The sequence below is a fragment of the Cynoglossus semilaevis genome, chromosome 8, assembly GCF_000523025.1.
Source record: "Cynoglossus semilaevis isolate Cse_v1.0 chromosome 8, Cse_v1.0, whole genome shotgun sequence".
Classification (NCBI taxonomy): Eukaryota; Metazoa; Chordata; class Actinopteri; order Pleuronectiformes; family Cynoglossidae; genus Cynoglossus; species Cynoglossus semilaevis.
Genome location: NC_024314.1, coordinates 10312568 through 10334487, shown reverse-complemented (window position 1 = coordinate 10334487; position 21920 = coordinate 10312568). Strand labels below are relative to the sequence as shown.

Here is a 21920-nt window from a genome sequence, read left to right as displayed (position 1 = left end):
TTCACCTGTTTCCCCCTACCTCCAAAGGACGCAGGAAGAGTGCTAAAATCAGCTCATGTCAAGCTGCTGGCCATGTTGTGAGACATTTGCAGGTATGCAAATAGTAGTGTATTTATTCCGATGACACTGTGTTGTTGTGTTGAAGCACTTGTTTTTTAAATTGTCTTGGTTAATCATTTGAATGTATGGGCACTACATTTCATGATTTTCTCATGATTCTTCTTTACATTTTGTTAAAGATGGGTGCCAGTGTTGAAACCTTCCTTGCAGGCGTGGAGCCGGAACAGCCCCTTCCTTCTAGGTGATGGTGAAAAGAGGAACAGCATCCAAAGATACTATGTCATCATTGACCAGAAGGCCATCCCTTGTAAGGTGCAGACATCCCTGGCTGCTTTTCATAAGCTTTTCAAAGAATCCCTCTACAACTTCTATACGTTCATCCAAACCACAGTTTTCAACATTGATTTGGGAAGTGTCAAGGAAAGTCCCCGAGTCAAGGAACTAAGAGCAAGATTTTTGCACGATGGTTGAAGTGAAAAATTATCCTTGGATACGAATCGTTTTCTTACAATCGAATCGTTACAGCTGTAAGGCACACCACAAAAGTTCTGTATTGCTTTGCCAGCATTTAAGACCACACCACGCTCTATATCCTGGAAAGATGTTGCGTTGCAGGCAAGAGAGACTGTTCTTAACTGTGCTTCAAAAAATTCAAGGCACAGATTTGGAAAAGAAGGTGGAAAAGTGTTTTGATCAATTAGAAAATCCTTTCTCAACCTTAAACACAAGAGGCAGACGACAGAAGTTCCTTGATGAAAAGTGGTAAAATTGTTGAGCCTGTTGAATGTGTTCTTGGGGTGCGGTTTGATGTTCGTGGAGATAAAACAACAGGAATTTATAGTCAGGTCCCTGTAACAGATACATTCTTAAGTCTATGTTCAAGAACACTGAAATATGTTAAAGTTTCTTGCAAGCCAAACATCACGAAGAAGGTATTTTTAAAGACACATGTAATGGTTCATACTTCAAGAGTAACATTTTGTTTTCCCAGAAAAGCTCTACAGATTCAACTTTATTTTGACGAGTTTGGGACGGCAAGTCCTTTGGGTTCAAAGAAAGGGATTCACAAACAACATGGCCCCCAAAATATAATTCTGTGTTGATGAATATACATTGTTGTGTCACTCTTTCATTCAAAAGACCTGAAGACTTACAGATTTGATGACATCCTTAAGCCTCTTGTTGATGATCTCAAAATACTTGAAACACAAGGTATTGAGGTGCCCTTCTCAGGCATCGCCATTGTTTGGTTCTGTCATACAAGGTTTACATGGGCTGTTTGGCTTTGTTGAGTCCCTTAGTTCTACATATTTCTGTAGATTTTGTTTGACAACTATAAGGATAAGTCACAGTCTGTCTTTACTGAAGATGATTCTGGCATGGTTTTTGGTACAAAAGAAACCCATGCAGAACATTGTGCGGCTCAACAGGAAAATCCTATGTCAGGCTCAACATTGCTTGCTCAATACATTGCAGTTTTTCCACACCTCAGACAACTATGCTGTTGATTTTATGCATGATTTACTACTGTAGAAGGTGTAGTGCAATATAAACTCAGACTTGTCTCTCAATGCCTTGTCAACCAGAAATATCTGTCGTTGCAATCGTTGTCACGGAGGATCCAAAGTTTCAACTATGGACATATTGAGTGCAATTTATTACTTTTTATTACTTAATGCAATTCGGCCGTGGTGTCTTGTGAGAAATGCTCCTCTTATTTTTTGGTGATGTATTGGAAAGCAATAACTGTTACTGGAATCTGCTCTTGATTCAGATTGTAAATATCATTTTTTTCACCCATTGTAACTAACAGCATGACACATTATTTGAAGCACCTGATTTATGATAACCACAGGCTATTTAAATCTTTGTTTTCACAGAAAAGACTGATCCCAAAGCATCATTTTATGCTACATTATCTACGCTGTATCCAAAAAAATAGGTCCACTCCTTCATGTGGGGTGTATGAGGTTTGAGGCAAAACACAATTTGTTTAAAAGATCAGCGAAACATTTCAGAAATGTCACAAAGGCGTTGGTTAAACCACATCAGAGACAGCTAGCTTACCACTGGGAGAATTTTGATTTTCAAAAGATCTGAGTTTGGTCCAGTTAAAAAAGACATTATTGATAGCTTGGATGGAGGTGATGTTTTAAGTTCTGTTTTTGATGTGTCAACCACTAATTTTGTTAAGAATACGAATATCACATTGGAATGTTTGTTTGTACTGGAACAAATACAGACATTCCAATTTTCATGATGTATACATGATGAGCAAGCATTCTTTTTGACTTGCAGAGTGGGCACTCTTTATTTTGATGATCATTTCAATGCATACAGTACCGAGGAGAGAGCAGATTAATTTTCCATTTTTCCACTTCAGGAGTTGAGCTATTACCGACCATGTGACAAACAGTTTTCAAATGAGACGTGTGATAAAATATAAATTGTGCCACAATGTGTCATATTTTCTGACATTGTTGTGGCGAAGCCTGTTTTTATGTGGTGTGTTTGTTTAAAATACAAATGTTTTTGAAAATAGTATTTTTTTTTAACTGTAAAATGTTTATATTGAGTTATAATTAACACTCACCATAGTGTCAATATAACTTGAACACTATTCAGTGTCGAAAAAGTATCCTGACAGTGTTCATTTTTGACACCACACACTAGTGTTAGGAGGCTTTTAAACCGCCCATTAAAGAAGAGGGAGCTCGTCACAACCGCATAGAGATAAAATATGGCTTCCTGGCAAAATTATCAATGTATTTGTTAGTGCAAAAGTACAGTACATCCATAGACCATGTCAAGTAATTTCCATTCAAAAGTACATACCTTTTGGGTGATAGGATGTGTCTCAGCCCGCCTCCTCTGTTGAGTGGTGTTGACAAAGGTTGTTGTCCATGAGGTGCATGTGAACAGCTGAGTCCTGTCTTGAGAACCCCCCCCCACCCCCACACTGTATTGCCTAAAAGAACTCTTCAACCTTGACCATGACCTGGATGACTGATAATCTTCATAGTCAGTCTTTAAATGTTTATGTGCATTGCTGTATACTGTGACTTTTAGCCCTAATTCATCCAATGTAAGAGATTTTAGAAGAAAAGATCAACAGTGATCACCTGACTTTTTTTATATTAAATTAATATTAATATTTCTCTCTTCTCCCTTTTCTGTGTAGTTCCAATGCACACAAAGGAAATAAACTGAATATATACCTACCAAAAACATGTGTAACGATCAATAACTCAATGGAAGAAATACTTATTTTCATGGAAAAATGTTAGGGGCCCATACACTTCCACCCAAGTCTGTAGGCCTATATCAGAATATCACTTGTAAACGAGCTTATGCAATACTGTAAACCCTGCGCTAATTTAGTAAGGTTTTAAAACAGCTGGAAAATCAATCAATCATATATTTTTTACACATATCTGTATAATAAAACTCAATTAGTTGTATTTTCGTTAAATAAATAAGACGAGAAAATAATAATTTAAACGCACACTTAATTTGTATCGGGTGTCACATGGTGTCACTAATGAGATTTTTTGCCATTAACATTGGTGTATCTAATGTGTAACTCCAATGTTCTAGAAAACTTAACAATTCCCAAAATAAATATAATAAATAAATATAAATAAATGCCTTCCTCCTCCCTTTTCCATTCATATTCTTATAACAGTAGCCCAATACTTACTAGTAATGTGACTGCACTGGAGGGGTTGTTCTTACCTGTGACATTTCTACAGTGGAATTCTTTTTGTTTAACAACACATTATGCTTCTTTACTTTATGTGTTTTTTTTTCTACTTTTAAAGTCTATGCTTCTTTACTTTATGTGTTTTTTTTCCTACTTTTAAAATCTATCAAGTGGGCCGCATTGCGCCTCTTAGCGGGCTGGTTTGTTCGACACGCCTTAAAATAAAATGCTACAGTATTAACCAGAGTTAACTATTAATGTTGGTCTGCTGGTCTGTTAAACATGATAACTTTTCGTTACGCACGATATGAAGGTGGCGGAGGGGACGATGGAGTAAAGGAGGGCCGGGTGTGTAGAGGGACCCGGATGCGAGTGACTCGAAGGAAGGGGTGGAGGGGGAGATATCTAGGATGAAGAAAAACAAACAAACTTGCATTTCCGGTACAAGTGATGGCCTAGTTTTGCACCTTTAATATAATTACATCGTAAGTAGGACTTTGGCAGATATGCGGGACTATGCCAGGGTTCATTCTACCTGAGTCAGTGACAGAGGAGTGAAAAGGACACACCAGAGGAGAGAGGACGGAGAGAGGGAGGGCTAGAGATGCTGTGAGCAGTTGCTGGGATGGAGAGAATGGGAGATGGGAGAGGAAGTGAGGTAGGAGAAGACCATATGCCGCTCTCAACATGCTACTTTTTGGCGTGTCGTTGAGACGCCAGGACACTTGAAAAGCTCGGCTTTTCGTGACGGACTGCTCACTGGTCGAGTCGCTCAGAAGGAGGAGGAGGTGGATGTGGAGGAGGACGGCGCTAACTGGAGCTAGCTCCCGTCGTTGCTGCTGTGGCTAAATGTTAAATAGGCCTAAGACACAGAGAGACACAGAAAACAGTAACTGTTATCAACATGAAAACAACCTTTAACGTTTGTTTTGGTCAGTTGCGTAACTCAAGCACCAAATGCCTTCAGTTTTGTAGAAATCCCGCGCGTTTGCATGCTGCAGGTTAACTTTTACCTTGTTGTTTATATGACATATAAACATACATAAAGACGTTAATCAAAAACGCGAACAAAACCCATTAGCAATGTTTGTATTAGGGCAAACGTTTCATCTTTAAACCACCCTGGTCCCGAGTGTCTACTGTTTAAAGCTAATGAGCTTGTTAACTTCAGTGTAGAAGCAGATAAATTGATGGAGAATGCTTATCTGTAAATATAACCCCACAAACATGAGAGTGGGACACTTTTCTAAGTTCAGCACCATTTTATATCTTGCATTATAATTGTAATTACATAAATACTGGCAGTTGCCTCCAGTCCCAGCAGTATGAGTAAGGAACTGTCTCTCAGTCAGGCATCTCAATATGTTGGGCCCTATCGACTGGAAAAGACCTTAGGCAAGGGGCAGACAGGTAAGTACCTTCAAACTCAATTTTTCTGCTACTGTTATTGTGGGCATATAGTCGGGTAGAAATTATAAATAAAAAAACAGCCAAATCTTCAATTACAATTTGGGATGTTCGATATTAACCTTTTGCCGAAATCTGATATGCTGATATTGTCCAAATACTTAATTTCCGATTCCTATATCAATATGTGTAGCCGTTTTCCCCCCAAAACAGTGGTTAGCGTCTCAAGACCCCACAAGTGATTCCAGCATATTTGCCGAAATCCGGACATTGCATTATAAGATTTTCAATATTGGACAAAAAAAGATAACAATTATCGGCCGATATTATCAAACATCCCTATTTACAATAGCTGTCAGACCATTGAAGTGCAACATATTGCCATTGAAAAAGGGAAACTCAAATGTTCCTGGTACCAGTTTCTCATTTTTTTTCTATTGCCATTGAAAAAGGGAAACTCAAATTTTTCTGGTACCAGTTTCTCATTTTACCATATTGGTGTCAATGAAACTGCGTTCATTTTTTTGTAGTACTGCCACTCACGGTCCAGTAGTGGTAAGAATTGGGATTGTGCTGGGAGGGTGGTCTTTCTATCACCATCAGCATGTTTATTGTCTTATTGGACAAATGTTGGACTTTATTGGGACAAAATTGTTTCACACAACAACATTACATATAATGTTTGCACCCTGGAAAAGTGGGAATAGGGCTACTTGTCTTTCCTAAAACCAACCTATAATCCTATAAATTAATGTTACTTGTCTTGGTACTACAAGTTACTTTGCTTGTAAAGCAAAGCTATTTTCCGATCACTGAAAATGAGAAAAAAGTTAGTCTGTTAAGACGTTCTGTATTTCTCCTCCCTTTTTCGCTCTCTGTTGAAAGTGAATGCAAACAGAATAAAGTAATGCCTATGCATGTCTATAGTCACATCTCCATGAGCAAAATTAAAGTACAACAGTCCTTGTTTTTAGGCAACACAGTGTACCACAAGCGTTTAGACCAATTCAATAAAATAAATTGCAACTCTTCAGTTTCAAGATCCCATTTGACTTTGTGGCTAGATTGAGTGACTTTAGACCCTGTTCAGGACTTAGCACCTAGAGAAAAATCCGGTGACATCACATTTAAAAAATGTTGTTAGTCTTCTTCTTCTTTTTCTTACGGCTTTGTCCCTTTTTCGGGAGTTGCCCCAGCAAATCATTGATTTCCATCTGTCCCTGTTCTCTGCATCTTCTACTCTGACTCCAATTATCTGCATGTCCTCCCTCCCTCCATCTCTAACATTCTTCTCCCAATTTATCCACTGTTCCTCCTCTGCACATGTCCAAACCATATCAATCTGGCTTCTCCAGCCCTTTTTTTTTTCAAACCTTCCTGTCTGTGTTGTCCCTCTAATGACCTCATTCCTGATCCTGTCCATTCTTGTCACTCCTAGAGAGAATCTTAGCATCTTTAACTCTGCCACCTCCAGCTCCGCCTCCCTGTCTTCTGCCGGTTGCTACCGTCTCCAAACCATACATCATGGCTGGGCTCACCACTGTCCTATAAACCTTTCCTTTCACCTTAGCTGAGACTCTTCTATCACAGATCACTCCTGACACTTTTGCCTGCACTCTATTCTCCACCTCTCTTCCACAGTCTCCACTGCTCTGAGCAGCTGCCCCTAAGACTTAAACTCCTGCTCCTTCACCACCTCTGCTCCTTGTAGCCTCACCATTTCACTGTTCTCCCTTTCGTTTACCCACACGTGCCCCGTCTTGCTGCGACTGACCTTCATTCCTCTTCTTTCTAGTGCAAACCTCACCCTCTCTAGGTTCTCTCCTAGCTGCTGCCTACTCTCACTACAGATCACCGTGTCATTTACAAACAACATAGTCCATAGGGACTCCTGTCTGACCTCATCTGTCAATCTGTCTATCACCACACAAAACAAGAAGGGGCTCAGGGCCGATCCTTGATGTAGTCCCTCCTCCACCTTGAAGTCATCTGTCCTTCCAACAGCTCACCTCACTACTGTTGTACTATTCTCATACATGTCCTGCACAAAACTAACATACTTCTCTGCCACTCCTGACTTCCTCATACAAAACCACAATTCCACTGACTTTCCACTCTTCATCTTCTTCAGAACTTTTCTAACTTCATCCTTTCTAACCTGATCTACCTTCTTCCTAATAGTCTCTGGTTCCTCGTTTCTACTTTCCCTTTCATTTTCCTCATTCAACAACTCCTCAAAATATTCCTTCCATCTTCTCAGCACACTTTCCTCACTTCCCTCTCTGTCCTTAATCAACCTCACCTTCATGTGCCGTGTGTCGAACTAACAGCAGAGGTGTCAAACTCATTTTGGTTCAGGGGCTGCATACAACCTAATTAGTTTTCAAGCGGGTCGGACCAGTCCAATCATAAAATAATTGCGTATAAATAACAAAAAATAACAAAGTCTGTCGTTTTCCTTTTTGTTTTAATGCAAAAAATACATTAGATAGATCTTCATATTTTATGAAATATAATTTTACAAAAAATTCCTAAACACGACGTGTTTCTTTATTTTCATTATTTTCATTTTATTTTCAAAATTCATCAAGTGGGCTGCATTGAAACCCCAAGCAGGCCAGTTTTGGCCCACGGGCAGTATTATCAGTATGGTTGACACCCCTGACATACAGTAATAGAAAACAATCATCAGAAAGAGTTTACAAATTTGCATTTCTTTATTACTTTCACCTAAATTTTGTGCATTATTGGAATGAGTGAAGGACTTGTCTTAACCTAAAATTAGTTTTTGTTAAATTAGGTACCAAAACATATTCAGTATTGTTTATTTTGTATTTGCAAAGCCCATTGTCTCTGGGAACATAGCAAATGGCAGAGCTGACAATAAGATTTCAACTATTGCCACACCAAATTTTCAAACTCTAAAGTGCATATCTAGCTTTGTGAAGGTTTTAAGTTTCCCATCTATGTAAATGTACAGTCGTAAAACAAATTGCCTACATATATTATACATTGTTATTAAGTAGCCCTTGCCTGATTCCTGTTTTTTTATGTCTTGCATTTTCTTTTGTCCTTCAGGACTGGTCAAGCTGGGTGTCCATTGCATCACCGGTCAAAAGGTTGCAATCAAAATAGTCAACAGAGAGAAGCTATCTGAGTCAGTTTTGACAAAGGTACTGTACATTACTGTAAGAGTAGTTTTTAAAAGTGAGGTGTATGTTGAAAGGTCCAATATGCAGTGTTTGAGCGCCACTCATTCCCTTAGCTCAGCCATGGGCAAACCTTTTGACTCACAGGCCACAATTGTCCTAAGATTGTCAGGAGCAGATGGATGGAACGTTTGTGTGAACTAAGATAAATTACATGTAAAAATCATGCATAAAGGCTAAAATGCTAAAATGCGGATAAAGACGGATAAAAAAGCTAAATGGTCCGCACTAAAGACGGATAAAAAAGCTAAATGGTCTGCACCTGGTCCCCGGGCCTCAGTTTGCCCATGTCTTCCTTAGCCTGTAGGACAAAATCCTCATAATTGGGTACATCCTCTGTATATTAAATCTAAGCGATATCATGTGTTACAGAGATATTAGCTAGAAATTAGAAATCACAGTAATTAAATAACTACCATGGTTTCTTTTTCTTCAGAATCATAGACAGATATACTAAGCACAGAAATAGGAATGAGGTTCACATGTTGGTCCTCTGTATAATGTTTCTCGTTGTGGCCCAACATAATTAAGGAATGAGGACCACATTCTTTAGAAGACGTCAGTCATACACCTTGGCCCGTTTGTTGAGTATTCCACAGGTAATTTGCCAGAAATGGGTCTTTGTCATTCAGCGTCTGTTACGGCAGGGGGCGGGAACCTTTTTGGCAGAGAGAACCAAAAAAGTCGCATATTTTAGATTGTATTTCTGTGAGAGCCATACAATATATTTTTTTGAATAAAACTAAATGTGTGAATTTTTAACAACAAGACCAATAATTATAGTATAATAAGTCTCTGATCTTTTTCTTTTTTTTAATAGCAATTGTTATACTGAATTTATCCAATACATAAAATACTTTTTAACTAATTAATGCCACTTCTGATGCTGCATGGTTTTGATATGATTGGGTCCAGTGCCAAAGAAATAATGTTTGGATTAAAATGTGACAGAGTTACACTTGCCGTACAAAACAGTTTATTACACACCACAGAAAAAAAAACTTAATTTATCTTTCTGTCATTTAATGCAACACCCCTGCGGATTAGGGTCTTGCACCCCGGGGAGCATCAATTGGACTCTGCTGCTCTCATGGTAGTTGTACGTTAGGAGGTCCATCATTTGTTTTATTATTTTAATTTAATCTATCATTATTTCATCATTGTGTTGCTCCAAAATTGATTGACTTTGTTTTCACTTTTTATGCCAGAAATAAAAAAATGATGTGCCGAGCTGATGATTTGACCGCAGTTATTTAACACAATGCAGAGAGAGAGTACGCCGCCGCCACAAATGCGCAAGAATGTTTTTTTTTTTTTTAAAGATTATTTTAGCACTATGATTTCTGTAATGTTTTATTTGAATATCAGCAGAATTATTTATTACTTATTGTGTTAAGAAATGCCAGCAAAGATTTGTCTGAGAGCCAGATGTAGTCACCAAAAGAGCCACATCTGGGCCGCGAGCCATAGGTTCCTGACCCCTGCTCTTATTTATTTTTTTATTTATACNNNTAGAAAAAAAGGTGGTTGCTGTTCTTATGTCATCTGATTAATATTAGGTTGTTTCAGTTTTTCAGTCCAGGTTTAGATAGCTATAATGATAATGAAATTTGGCAAAAAATTGTTTTTGTTATTTTATCAGAGGCAAATAACAGATCACATGGAGGATAATCCTGTGGGGACTAGTCCAGCAACTATGGATTCAATATGATCTAGTCTTGAGCTAGTCAGCAACATAGTGCAGCTGTGATGCTAGGTAATATACCATTACACTCTACTCTTTGTTGAATAGTTGTTCAATAAACAGACTGCAGCAAGCTATGCTGCGCAAAGTTAAGTTGAGTATTTAGGCGTAGGAATCATTTCAGAGAGGCTATAGTTGTTTTTTTTCTTACTTATGTTTGATCCTGAAATGTTGATGGATATTGGACAGATACAGATCCTGAGTTTTAGATCAAGCCATTCCTACATCATACCAACACTTACCTGACACAGCCTGCACATTACTGCCAGCACTGTGCTGCCTTTGCTACCGGTGCATTACATCCTCTACTGACAGCTCACCCTCACTTGTGGTGTGTGCTGACCATTGGGACCACTATATCTGGGGCCTGTAGCAAGATGCAAAGCCTCTGTGGCGACAGTGAGGTGTGGAAGCCCTGGATGTGGCAGCTGCAAATGGAGGAGTTGACGCGACACCAGTCCTGTTGCAACAGCAAGTAGTGTTGCACATGTTGGTGCGCAGGATAGCCGGATACAAACTCTGGACGAATGAATGCAGATGGCCCATCAGAGGCAGTGGAAGTGAAAGAACTAAGGATGAGTGATAGAAAACAGGCAGACTGACGGCTGCATAAGGGGAACAAATGGAATCCAACCACTAGGACGTAATAGCGAACATGTAAGACGAAGGCACGAGTAGAGGTCACTTGATGTGAAGGCAATGGGACATTGAACTTGAAAAGGAAAACTTGGATGTTGTGAAAAGCCATAACGGATTATCAGGTCACTAAATCAGCGCTCATTTTTAAAGTACTGCTATAAGAATGAAGTACCTATTTTGTGCATTGTAATGCAGCATCTAGCGTGTACATTTCCTAAAGAAACAAAGGGTGGCCCAGATGAGAAAGTTTGTGAACCATGATCTTCCCATGGAGAATATTGCATATTGGACCTTACGCTTTTTTGCATAAATTCACCTGAGCTGAATAGTCGTTGGATACTGACCTTGCCTGTCTGTGTCTAGCTGCGCTTTCCTCCTGTTTCTTCTCACAACTTTTTGTTTCTCTTTGACCAGGTTGAGAGGGAGATTGCCATTCTGAAGCTGATTGAACATCCGCATGTGTTGAAGCTGCATGATGTTTATGAGAATAACAAATATCTGTGAGTTTCATTGCCGTTGACGAACACATTGTGAAGACCTAAATATTGGGTAAATGCAGTTGGCATTCCATCTCTAAACTCTCTTGCGCAATACTGAACTTTGGAGTTGACAATATTAGAAATACTCCCAAGAGCTAAACTAACGTATTTTTATAAATATAAGGCGCTATATCAATGAACGGGTCTATTTTCATACATGAAGTTCACTGGATTATAAGGCGCATTAAGACAAACTGTCAGTGAAACAATTAAGCGAAGCAATCAAGCATGCCCGGATCCCGTCAGTCTCGTTGCTGTTAATTAGCTGTTCAGTGATGATTCCGGCCTTCGTGAAAGCTCGGACGACATTAGAGACCGATCACTTAGCCCAGGCATCCACGATCCATTAGCAGATAGTGGCGTAACTCACCCTGCGTTGCCTCCCTGTCTTGGTGAATGTGTTCGCCTTCAGTCATCCAATGCTCCCACGCAGCTCACAATTTAACCTTAAACGCCTTGGTAACATCAATATTTAAGCGGTTGAAATTCTTTGGTTAATCCACCCGGAACAAAGGGCATTTTAAGAAGGTGCGGTCCACACCTTTAGGATTATATATTCTCTCTTAATCTTCATTTTCCATTATTGTTTTCTTAATGGTGTCCTCATGCCTTCAACCTGATGGTTTGTGGTCTCTCTACGTTCTCAGGTATCTCGTACTGGAGCATGTGTCAGGAGGAGAGCTCTTCGACTACCTGGTTAAGAAGGGCAGGCTAACGCCAAAAGAGGCCAGGAAGTTTTTCAGACAGATCATATCTGCTTTGGATTTTTGTCACAGTCATTCCATCTGGTTGGTTCTGAGCAAATATATCTATTTAATGTACATAAATCACATTCTGTTGAATACAGATTTTATTTTCCTCCCGTTTTTATATCTTGAATAATAATAATGGTTACACAAGCCCTTTAAAAAGAATAAAACTTAATTTATGTTACATAGTTTTTTCTTCATTTTAAAGGCACTTTTGGAAAAAATTAGTTGTTTTCACAGTGTAATGCTTCAGTACATGCAAACCTAATGATGCCTTATTAAATAACATAAGATGAGTAATGTAAGTTGTCTTACATGTGTTTGAATGTACGTAGTTTGAAATGTTTTGAACAACAACAAAAATGACGCAGTCTACAGTGACTAACCATTCCTGTGCTTTATTTGTGTAGTCACAGAGACCTGAAGCCAGAGAACTTGCTCCTGGATGAAAAAAATAACATTCGAATTGCAGACTTCGGCATGGCCTCGCTACAGGTTGGAGACAATCTGTTGGAGACCAGCTGTGGGTCAGTACCTTAACATGACGATATAGGAACATTTAAGTCTAAGATCAGTCCATCTGATGCAACAGTTACACACTTTTGAAAGCTTTAAAGCTGGGCGCAGGGCTGTCAAACTCAATTTCACAGTGAGGCAAAATTAGAAACTGGAACAAAGACGCAGGGCACACTCTATTTATTGAAAAATTGTCTGCAATTATGCACGTTTTCCCTTTTACTCCAGAGCTGCAATGCTGATGTTGTTTTGCGTAAACATTGAATCTGGAACAAGTAAAGCATAGTATTATAAACGCGAGGAAAACATGAGAAATTCCATTTAAACTAAGACACACATCAGTCGTATTCATTTCTTAATATGTCTCTCTCTGTCGCTAGCCTTTTCAGTTCCTTTTTATTGTGAGTTTTTTTTCCACAGGCCAACACCTAACCAACCAAAAAATGTACTATAATATGTATACGATTTAATACAGCATTAATACTACAGCTCTCGCCAGAATATATATGTATATGTGTATATATATATATGGCATTCCGTTCAGGAAATTAATCTTTGAATATATATACAAAAAGTCTGAATATATATATACAAAAATCCTGAATATATATACAAAAATCCTGAATATATATATACAAAAATCCTGAATATATATACAGAGAGTCTGAATATATATACAGAGAGTCTGAATATATATACAGAGAGTCTGAATATATATACAAAAATATGAAGCGTATTTGACCACACTGTCCGTACTGGTGCGCAGCTACGCCTGCTACCACCGACCAGGCGGCACAGGAGATCCCCATAAAACAGCCCCACCATATGTCATAGTTATATTTGTAACCCAAGTATTACAAAAGAAAACAGTGAATGCTGTGTAATAGAAAATGTAATAAATACGTTAAAGAGAATAAGAACAGATTACAGCCATAAAATGGTTAACGATCTAAGCTCACTGAATCACTGGGGGATTCAGAGTAACGTAATAATAATAATTTAAGGGTGATAAAAATTGTTATAATTTGTTATAAATACTTTTTTGAAAATATATTATTTCTATGTGTTATTATTTGATAACGCTGTCCATTATGCTGAAGATGATTACGTACGTCTCTCAGAAAGGAAAAGAGCAACAGTAATGCAAAGAGTGATTTATGTTAACTTGTCATATGACGCAGTGTGCTGTGTTGTCTTTGAAATATTGATTTGTTCACAGGTTCCTTGTCGACTCGCGGAAAATGTGTTGTTCTGTACCGGATTGTTCATTCTTTCTTCCGCGTTGCGAGTGAAGCGTGGTCCGTAAAAAAAAAAAAAAAGAGCGAAAAGGGGAGAGATGAAGCAGTGAATATTCAGGATTTTTGTATATATATTCAGGGTTTTTGTATATATATATTCAGACTTTTTGTATATATATTCAGACTTTTTGTATATATATTCAGGATTTTTGTATATATATATTCAGACTTTTTGTATATACGTATATTCAGACGTTTTCTATATATATTCAAACTTTTTGACATGCCATATATATATATATATTTACTGTATACTGTATATATATATACTGTACATATATACACACAGTGTTCATGTACTTGAAATAATTTACTTATTTGATGAAAGATAATCCATATCTAAATAAAACTTTTATGAAGTGGTTAAAAAGTAGTATATATTTGTAATTCGTAGTTGTAGTTGCATACAGCACCAATACAGATTCACACACAGCAGTCTCTATAACCGCCAACCAAATCACATTGCACCGTACCAACCCCCCTAAACCTTCCTGTGTGTGGTCAGTGTGTGTTTGTGTGTATATATATATACACAGCTCTAATACACATTTGATATGATCTTGCGTGCCAAATTCAGTTACACTGGCCTGACTTTGACATCTGTGCTTTAGTGTTCATGTACTTGAAATCATTTACTTATTTGATGAAGAAAGACGATGCATGTTGTAATGAAACATGGTTAAAAAGACAAGTAGTATATGTTTCTTATTCGTAGTACTGAGTTTCTTACTAACTGTAAGCTGTCTATTGATAAAGATACCATTAACATTTTCATATCTTTTGCCATAGATCACCTCATTATGCGTGTCCGGAGGTTATACGGGTAAGATGTCTTAATAGATTCTTATTTTCATTTTGACTGGTCATGAGAAATGACTGATAAACCATTTAATTTTGAAAAAAACATGCTAGACAAAACACAACAGGGGTATGTCATAATGTTACAAATTCAGGAATAGAGAAAATAAAAATGTAAGTGCAAATTGAAGACAATTTTTTTTAAGATAAAAAAAAGATTTTTTCTTTACATTTTGTTTGGAGATGAAGATGATTTAAAAGATTTAGAAATAAGCTGTAAATGATTGTTTACAAAGTGACATAATAATTAATGCCATTGTGTGTTTTTGCATTGAACGTCGTAATTGACAGGGAGAGAAATATGATGGGCGAAGAGCAGATGTGTGGAGCTGTGGGGTCATTCTGTTCGCTCTGTTGGTGGTAATTCCTTTTTTTGTTTTTTTTTTTCAAACTTTCCACCAGTCTTTTCCTGCTAGTGTCTTTATCTAAGTCTTCTGACAGTTTTTGATTGAACTAACCAGACTCTACTTGTCTTTTCCAGGGTGCCCTGCCTTTTGATCACGATAACTTACGCCAACTCTTGGAGAAGGTGAAGAGTGGGGTTTTCCACATGCCTCATTTCATACCCCCGGAATGCCAGTCCCTGCTTATGGGCATGATTGAGGTCAATCCTGAAAAGAGATTCACGGTACATGACAATGTATATTTGCACAATTTTTGCACAAGACACCTAACATCTAGAACAGGCGTGGGCAAAGTTTTTGAACTGCCTGCTGCAATGGGTCCTAAAATTTGACAGGGGGGGGGGCTGAGTCAGGAGCACATAGATGAAGCGACAAACAACGTCATCAATTGGGAAAATGCAGACACTGCAGAAAAAAGGCAGAAGTATAATGATGAAAATCAATAACATAATTTTTATTAACATAAAGTATGGCGGGCCTGGATTCATTTTCCTGCTCTGGAATTTTAAGTAATTCTTACTGTAACATATATTTGCTGTACTCCCCACTGTTAGAACTGAAGAAGCTTCTTGGATGAGAGGTGAAATGTTGTCTTTGAGAAAATGTCACGTCCAGTTGCCTAATGGGCAGTGGTGGCTTAATGGTCCAGAAGGCTTCAGGTTCAAGTCTACTAGCTGCCAAGTTACCACTGAGGTGCTCTGAGCAAGGCACCGTCCCCACACACTGCTCCCCCGGCGCTTGAAACTGCCCAGTGTTCACTTTTGGTGATGGTGAAGAGAGGTCACATTTGTGCAGTGGTGTGCTGTCACAATGACAAGTAGTTCACTTTCACTTTCCTTTCCTCTCCTACCAGAACTCTTCGACCATGACCTGAGAATCTTCAAGACATTGAAGAGTTTTCTAATTAGATTAGTTATTAAACACTCATTTGTTTAGCACTTTTCTACACTAAAGCTTTATATTCTGTACACATTATCAACCTTTTCTACTAAAGCTTTATATTCTGTACACATTATTAACCTTTTCTATCACCCTTACAGTTAGAGGCCATACAAAAACATACGTGGTACAAGTGAGTATACACCCATTTTTTTTTTTTAACTTTTTTTAGTGTTCAATTTCTTGGACTAACAATCTGCTCTCGTTGTGAGTCTTTAGTTTGTTGTATTTTAATTTGGTGTACCTGTCTCTGGCTCCCAGAGGTGGGCGAAATGAGCCGTGTCCTGAGCTGCCTCCCACCAGGCGCGTGTGTGTGAAGCAAATCTTGTCCCTGGCTGAGCTTGACCCCGACGTGTTGGACAGCATGCACTCTTTGGGCTGTTTTCGGGACAGAGTCAAGCTGACACAAGAGTTGCAATGTGAAGGGTGAGAACATTTTTCCATATCAGTTTGGCTCTCTCAGAGAAGGTTTACACCGCTTTCATTCGTTCACATTATTATTCATTTTCATGTCCCCTTCATGTCACATTATTATTCATTTTCATGTCCCCTACTATACATTTTGTTAGAATCATTTTCTGTCATGTCCCCTCTTAGGGACAGAAATGTTTTCAAGCCTCCACCCCCCCTGACCCACACCCTCCCCAAATTGAAATACTATTGAGAACCTGTATCATGTAAATTTTTATCTGTACAAACCACTGTATGAGTTGCTGCCATCTAGTGACTGGAGGTTTGTTATCATTCAAGCATTACAGCAGTGTTATACTTATGTCCAGCGTGATCAATTCTATTGGAAACCCCTCACGCCCCCCCGGCACCTTACCACGCCCCCCCAGGGGGGCCCGCCCCACTATTTGAGAAGTATTGTGTTAGCCACAGACCGAAGCCGAATTCAGCCATAATCCTGATTTTTTTTTTTCAAACTAACTGTGCTCGTTACAACTTGGGACACTATTTAATATTTCTATTTGGTTAGGTCTCTTTATTTTGAAATATTAACTTTTTTATGTTGGATGATTATGTTGCGATACTAGAATTGCTATCCGTACGATATTGGTCAAAATGTTAGGATCAAACATGGGCAAAAGCACCTACAGCCTGTCCGATCTGATACCTAGCCCCAAATGCTCAGTTTTGCTTTGTGCGACATGCCGAAAACAGAGACGCTATCGCCTCAGCAAAGGCCGCCTGCAACATGCTGGAGGGTAAAAGAAGGCGTCGGATTGATATCAGTATCGCCAGATAATCCAGTCACAGTATTGGTATCAGACATAAAAAAAGTTGTATTGAGCCATCTTTAACTTTAAGTAGAGCATGTAAGCTGATTGGCCTGACTGGACAAATTTAAATTTAGAAACAAAACCAAGAATCTAATTTAAAAAAAAAAAGCCTTGGTCACCAATCTCATTGTAATAAGTTTTATTGTTACACCTCATTTTGACTTTTAAGGTAACGTTGATCTCGAGCATGAGAGCGGTCATGGGCCATACATTGCCCAGGTCTTGTTTATGGTACGAATCCCCAATATTCTGGCAATATTTAAAAATAATGTCATTGAAATTCCAATACTAACGGAAGTCAAAAAAAATGTTTTATTTTGAAAAGTGAATGATTCCTAATGATAATTCAGCTACCGGTCCGCAGTAATGGTCAGTACCGGCCAACTGGTGTTCGGTACAAAAAAGATTGGGGACTGCTGGTTTAAAGCACTGTTACTCATGTGCTCAGCTGAAATTAAATCCATCTTTTGCAGAAGCTTGTGTGACCATGCTTTGTGTCTGCACTTTTATTGTTTAAAAATAGATATTATATTTAAGACTTGTCTGTTATATAATATATGTTTATCCTCATTTAGAGAAAACCAGGAGAAGATGATCTATTACCTGCTGTTGGACAGGAAAGAGCGCTATCCGAGCTACGAGGATGAGGACCTCCCACCACGCAATGACGTAGGTAAGAGATAAGTCTCTTTATTTAACCCTTAAGTTAGTGAACACACTAACTGAGTCGTTCACTCACCTTTTACTGCAGTCATTGTCAACTGACAGCCTGCCGCCAAACCACTCAACCACTCAACCTGGCCAACGACTGGATTCCAAAATAAACATCAAATTATAATGAAGGATAGAAAATGTTATTTTTATTTCATTTTGTTTGAGAATCCGGCCCCCGAGTTGACAGTTAAGGATTTTAGGTGCGCCTTATAGTGCGGAAAATACGGTAGTCGGTCTTGCCCTGGCCAGCTAAAGGCCGAGTGTCTGGCGTGGCTACTACTTACCTACTTGCTAGGCTTGCTAACTGCTTGCTAGGAGGGTGAAGGGGTCTGGGCATAGGGAACCCAAGCTTAGGGTATTCCTCTTTCCTTCTGTCCTCCTGTCAGCTCTAGTCTCGTCAGCTGGCCCAGTAAAATATTGCAGATGATAATACAAATTAAAAACAGAATTGCTTATCAATGCCACAGGTGCAGTACTGTCAACTCTATCTGCCAAAAAGGACAGGTTAAAAAAGAGGAATGAATGAATGATGTGTTTTGCTGTCATTAAAAAGGTTTAAAGAGGCAATCACACCGCTAATATTTTTTTTGAACTTGATGTCCATAATTACTTACAACAGATCCTCCCAGAAAACGTGTAGACTCTCCGATGTTGACCCGACACGGCCGTTGCCGCCCTGAGAGGAAAAGCTTGGAAGTACTGAGTGTTACTGAACAGGGATCTCCTACTCCACCTCGCAGAGCCATTGACACAGCTGCACACAGCCAGAGGTACAATAAGAATTTCCCAGCACACGCTACTTCAGTGCTACTCAGTTTCAATTTCTTTACTGTGGCACTCACAGGTCTCGCTCAGTGAGTGGAGCTTCCACTGGCCTTTCCTCCAGCCCTCTCAGCAGCCCTCGGGTAAGAGTCAAATAGCTTTTTAATGACCAATAATGAAAAAAAACACAACCAAAAATGTTAAACCTTTACTGATTGACAACAGGGACACTGAACTTTGGAATTTTAATGATTCAAGATTGAGGATGGCATCATGTGACTTACTCTTAGCCTCTACAAGAATCACAAACAAAGCAGCTCAAATTCAGAACTTACTAAATGTAAGAAAGCGTGTGAATGTTTGACTGTCTTTCTCTAATATACACCTACAGCCCATTCACTTTCAAATATTTGAATGTGAATAGGACCTAAAGAGCCTTACAGCAGGTGTGTCAAACATACAGCCCTTGGGCCAAAACCGGCCCACTTGAAGGTTGATTCCGGCCAATTTGATACATTTTAAAAATAGAAAAAGCACAAACACTTCATTTTTTTATGATTCTTTGTAAAATTATATTTGATTTTTAATAATGATAAAAATGATATTTCATTAAATACGAAGATTTTCTAATACACTTGTACGATGATAAAAATGATATTTCATTAAATACAAAGATTTAATACTAATACACCTGTGCTTCTTTGCATGAAAAAAGGGAAATACATGGACTTATTGTTATTTATAGGGCAATTATGTTATGGTTGCACTGGTGCAGCCCACTTGACATCTATTTAGGCTGTATGTGGCCCCTGAACCAAAATTAGTTTGACCCCCCCCTAGCCTAAAGTGATGTTTTTGCAGTCAAAAGCTGCAAATATCAAATTTGCATTCTTTTTCACGAAGCATGATTTTCATTTCCATCTTTTCTCCATGTTCCATTCCTTCTCTTTCTTGTTTCCAATCTCTCCCATCCCTCACCCCCCCCCAACGATCCCTCCCCCAGTCCTATCAGAGCCCCGTCTTCACTTTCAGCCATTCAGATGTCATCTGTATCACTGCTAGCCCTCCCACAAAGGAGCCCAAACAGGGAAGCGCCACCACTCCATGCGCCACACAATCTCATGACAAGTCTAAAGCTCTCCCAAGCCCAAAGACCCAAACCCTGCCCACCAAAGGACCCATTCGACGACCACACCTGCAACCCATCAAATCTGTCCCTCTGCACAATCCGTCCTCCCCGTCTCCGTCCCCCTTTTCACACCTGTCACCCATTCCTAATTTCTTCTTTCCTTCATCCTCTGTCCTAACGCCAGCCGCTAAGAGCTTCTACCCAAACTCTGCCCACTGTGTGCCACAGGTCACTCCCCAGGGCTCTCCATTGCCCACACCTTTGGGCACCCCTGTCCACCACACTTACCACCCCTCCTCTACCCCACCTTCCTCATCCTCCTCGAGGGTGGAGGGTGGTGGTGGGGTATGCTCGCTGTCGCTCACCCCACCTTCTAGTCCAGGAGGTGGAAGTGGCATGGCGTCCAGCAGCTCGGCCCACTGGAAGACACGGCTAAATTCATTCAAGAACAACCTGCTGGGCTCACCTCGTTTCCGCCGTCGTAAAATGCAAGGTAAGTTGTTGTGTTGAAAACAACGTTTTGTATTTCTATTACATGACATTTAGAAGAGCTGAACTTAAAGTAGTTCAGTTAGACCTCTTAACTTTTGCTGACGTTCTACTTACATATTTATTTTAGTGTACTGCGGCTATTGTACATCATCTTTGATATGTACCCTTTTCTCTTTTATAGTCCCTACAGCAGAAGACATGTCCAATCTAACACCAGATTCCAGCCCAGAGTAAGTCACCAACTCTCATGTCAGAAGTTCCCAACGCTTTCCTGCATTTCCCTTTACTTTAGTAGATAGGATATTTAGGATATATATCAGGAGTTGGAAATCTTTTCAGCAGAGAGAGCCACATATTTTAGTGGTACTTGACATGCTTCCTCTCATTGGCCTCTTCCATGCGCTCTTCCCAGGGAACTGTGAGTTCCAGAATGATCAGCTGCTTGGTGGAATCTGAGACAATGATCATATTTGGTCGGAGCCATGTGGATGTAATTCTGGCTGGAATCTTCAGCTGTTTTCCCAGATCCACTTCCACTTGCCAGTCAGTGGCGGAGGTGAGGAGGCCTGGTCCTTGGTTGGATATCGGGCTTCTCTGCGGCTCTGTGGAAACTGACGGTCTTAGGCTTGTTGTGGCTCTTGATGGTGTTCATGGCCATGGCTATGCTCTCAGCAACCACCTTTAGCACTTGGTCATGGTGCCAGCGATAGTGGGCTTTGTTTTGACTTAGAGGTTGGTTGGGCTTTGTATTGTAATTTGTGGATATGGGTGGCTCAAGGCGCCTGTCCACCCTGGAGGCTTAAATGAACATTGGTGCTAGGCAGCCTCTGAAGCGCCTCGCTGAAATCATAACACCACCTGTTCACCCCCAGATCGTGGAGAAACAGAGTGAGTTGGTCGCTAACACGTTCGCTCACATCTCTGACTCACTCACAGCTTCGGTCCTGCTCTTCTCAGCTCACTTAACTCGTTTTCTTTGCTTCGTCGTCTTTAACAGACACGTGTGGTTCACAGACTGTTTTGTCTACTTCAGAAAAACATGAGGTTTAAAAATATTTAAATGCTGAATAATCTCTAAAGGAGAGAAGTTCTGGAATTAGCTGGATTGGGGGATAAAGAGCATCCCCAGGGGAGAGAGAGTGGTGATTGGAGCAGACCTTAATGTTCATGTAGGGGAAGGGAACAGAGGAGATGAGGAAATGGTGGGCAGATTTGGCATTAATTACACCTATTTCCAAAAGAAAGAGGGACACAGGGTGACTTACAAGAGTGGAGGCAGGGACACACGGATAGATTATTCCTAGATTCCTAGATGATTGAGAGATTATAACTGCAGTGATTAGGGAGACAGGTAGGAAAGTGCTCCGGTATGTCCTCTGGGCAGAGAAAGGAGGACAAAGAGACCTGGTGGTGGAATGATGAGGTCCAGGAGAGTGTGCAGAGAAAGAGATTAGCGAAGAAGAGATGGGACAGTG

The 21920-nt window shown here is 39.6% G+C and overlaps 1 protein-coding gene and 1 long non-coding RNA gene across 7 annotated transcripts in view; one reads left to right on the top strand and one right to left on the bottom strand.

Moving 5' to 3' along the window:
• The window catches only part of LOC112487356 (uncharacterized), a 1139-nt gene extending 1013 nt beyond the window's left edge, over nt 1–126 (bottom strand). The window contains exon 1 of the long non-coding RNA XR_003050398.1: nt 6–126. This is a non-coding gene — a long non-coding RNA (uncharacterized LOC112487356). The remainder of the gene's footprint in view (nt 1–5) is intronic.
• A 3928-nt stretch (nt 127–4054) lies between these two features.
• Nucleotides 4055–21920, top strand: part of brsk1a (BR serine/threonine kinase 1a) — a 22795-nt gene continuing 4929 nt past the window's right edge. For 2 of the 6 annotated variants that reach the window (XM_025057766.1, XM_008314656.3), the window contains exons 1-15: nt 4057–5173; nt 8249–8343; nt 11177–11262; nt 11949–12089; nt 12461–12577; nt 14654–14687; nt 15014–15082; nt 15204–15350; nt 16167–16198; nt 16327–16491; nt 17924–18021; nt 18682–18832; nt 18907–18967; nt 19828–20446; nt 20627–20675. In XM_025057766.1, coding sequence (XP_024913534.1) covers nt 5089–5173; nt 8249–8343; nt 11177–11262; nt 11949–12089; nt 12461–12577; nt 14654–14687; nt 15014–15082; nt 15204–15350; nt 16167–16198; nt 16327–16491; nt 17924–18021; nt 18682–18832; nt 18907–18967; nt 19828–20446; nt 20627–20675 — 1949 coding nt within the window. In that variant the 5' untranslated portion in view covers nt 4057–5088. Of the gene's footprint in view, nt 5174–8248; nt 8344–11176; nt 11263–11948; nt 12090–12460; nt 12578–14653; nt 14688–15013; nt 15083–15203; nt 15351–16166; nt 16199–16326; nt 16492–17923; nt 18022–18681; nt 18833–18906; nt 18968–19827; nt 20447–20626; nt 20676–21920 lie in introns of all 6 variants that reach the window. The other 4 variants (XM_008314657.3, XM_017034763.2, XM_017034765.2 and 1 more) reach the window with 3 other exon arrangements.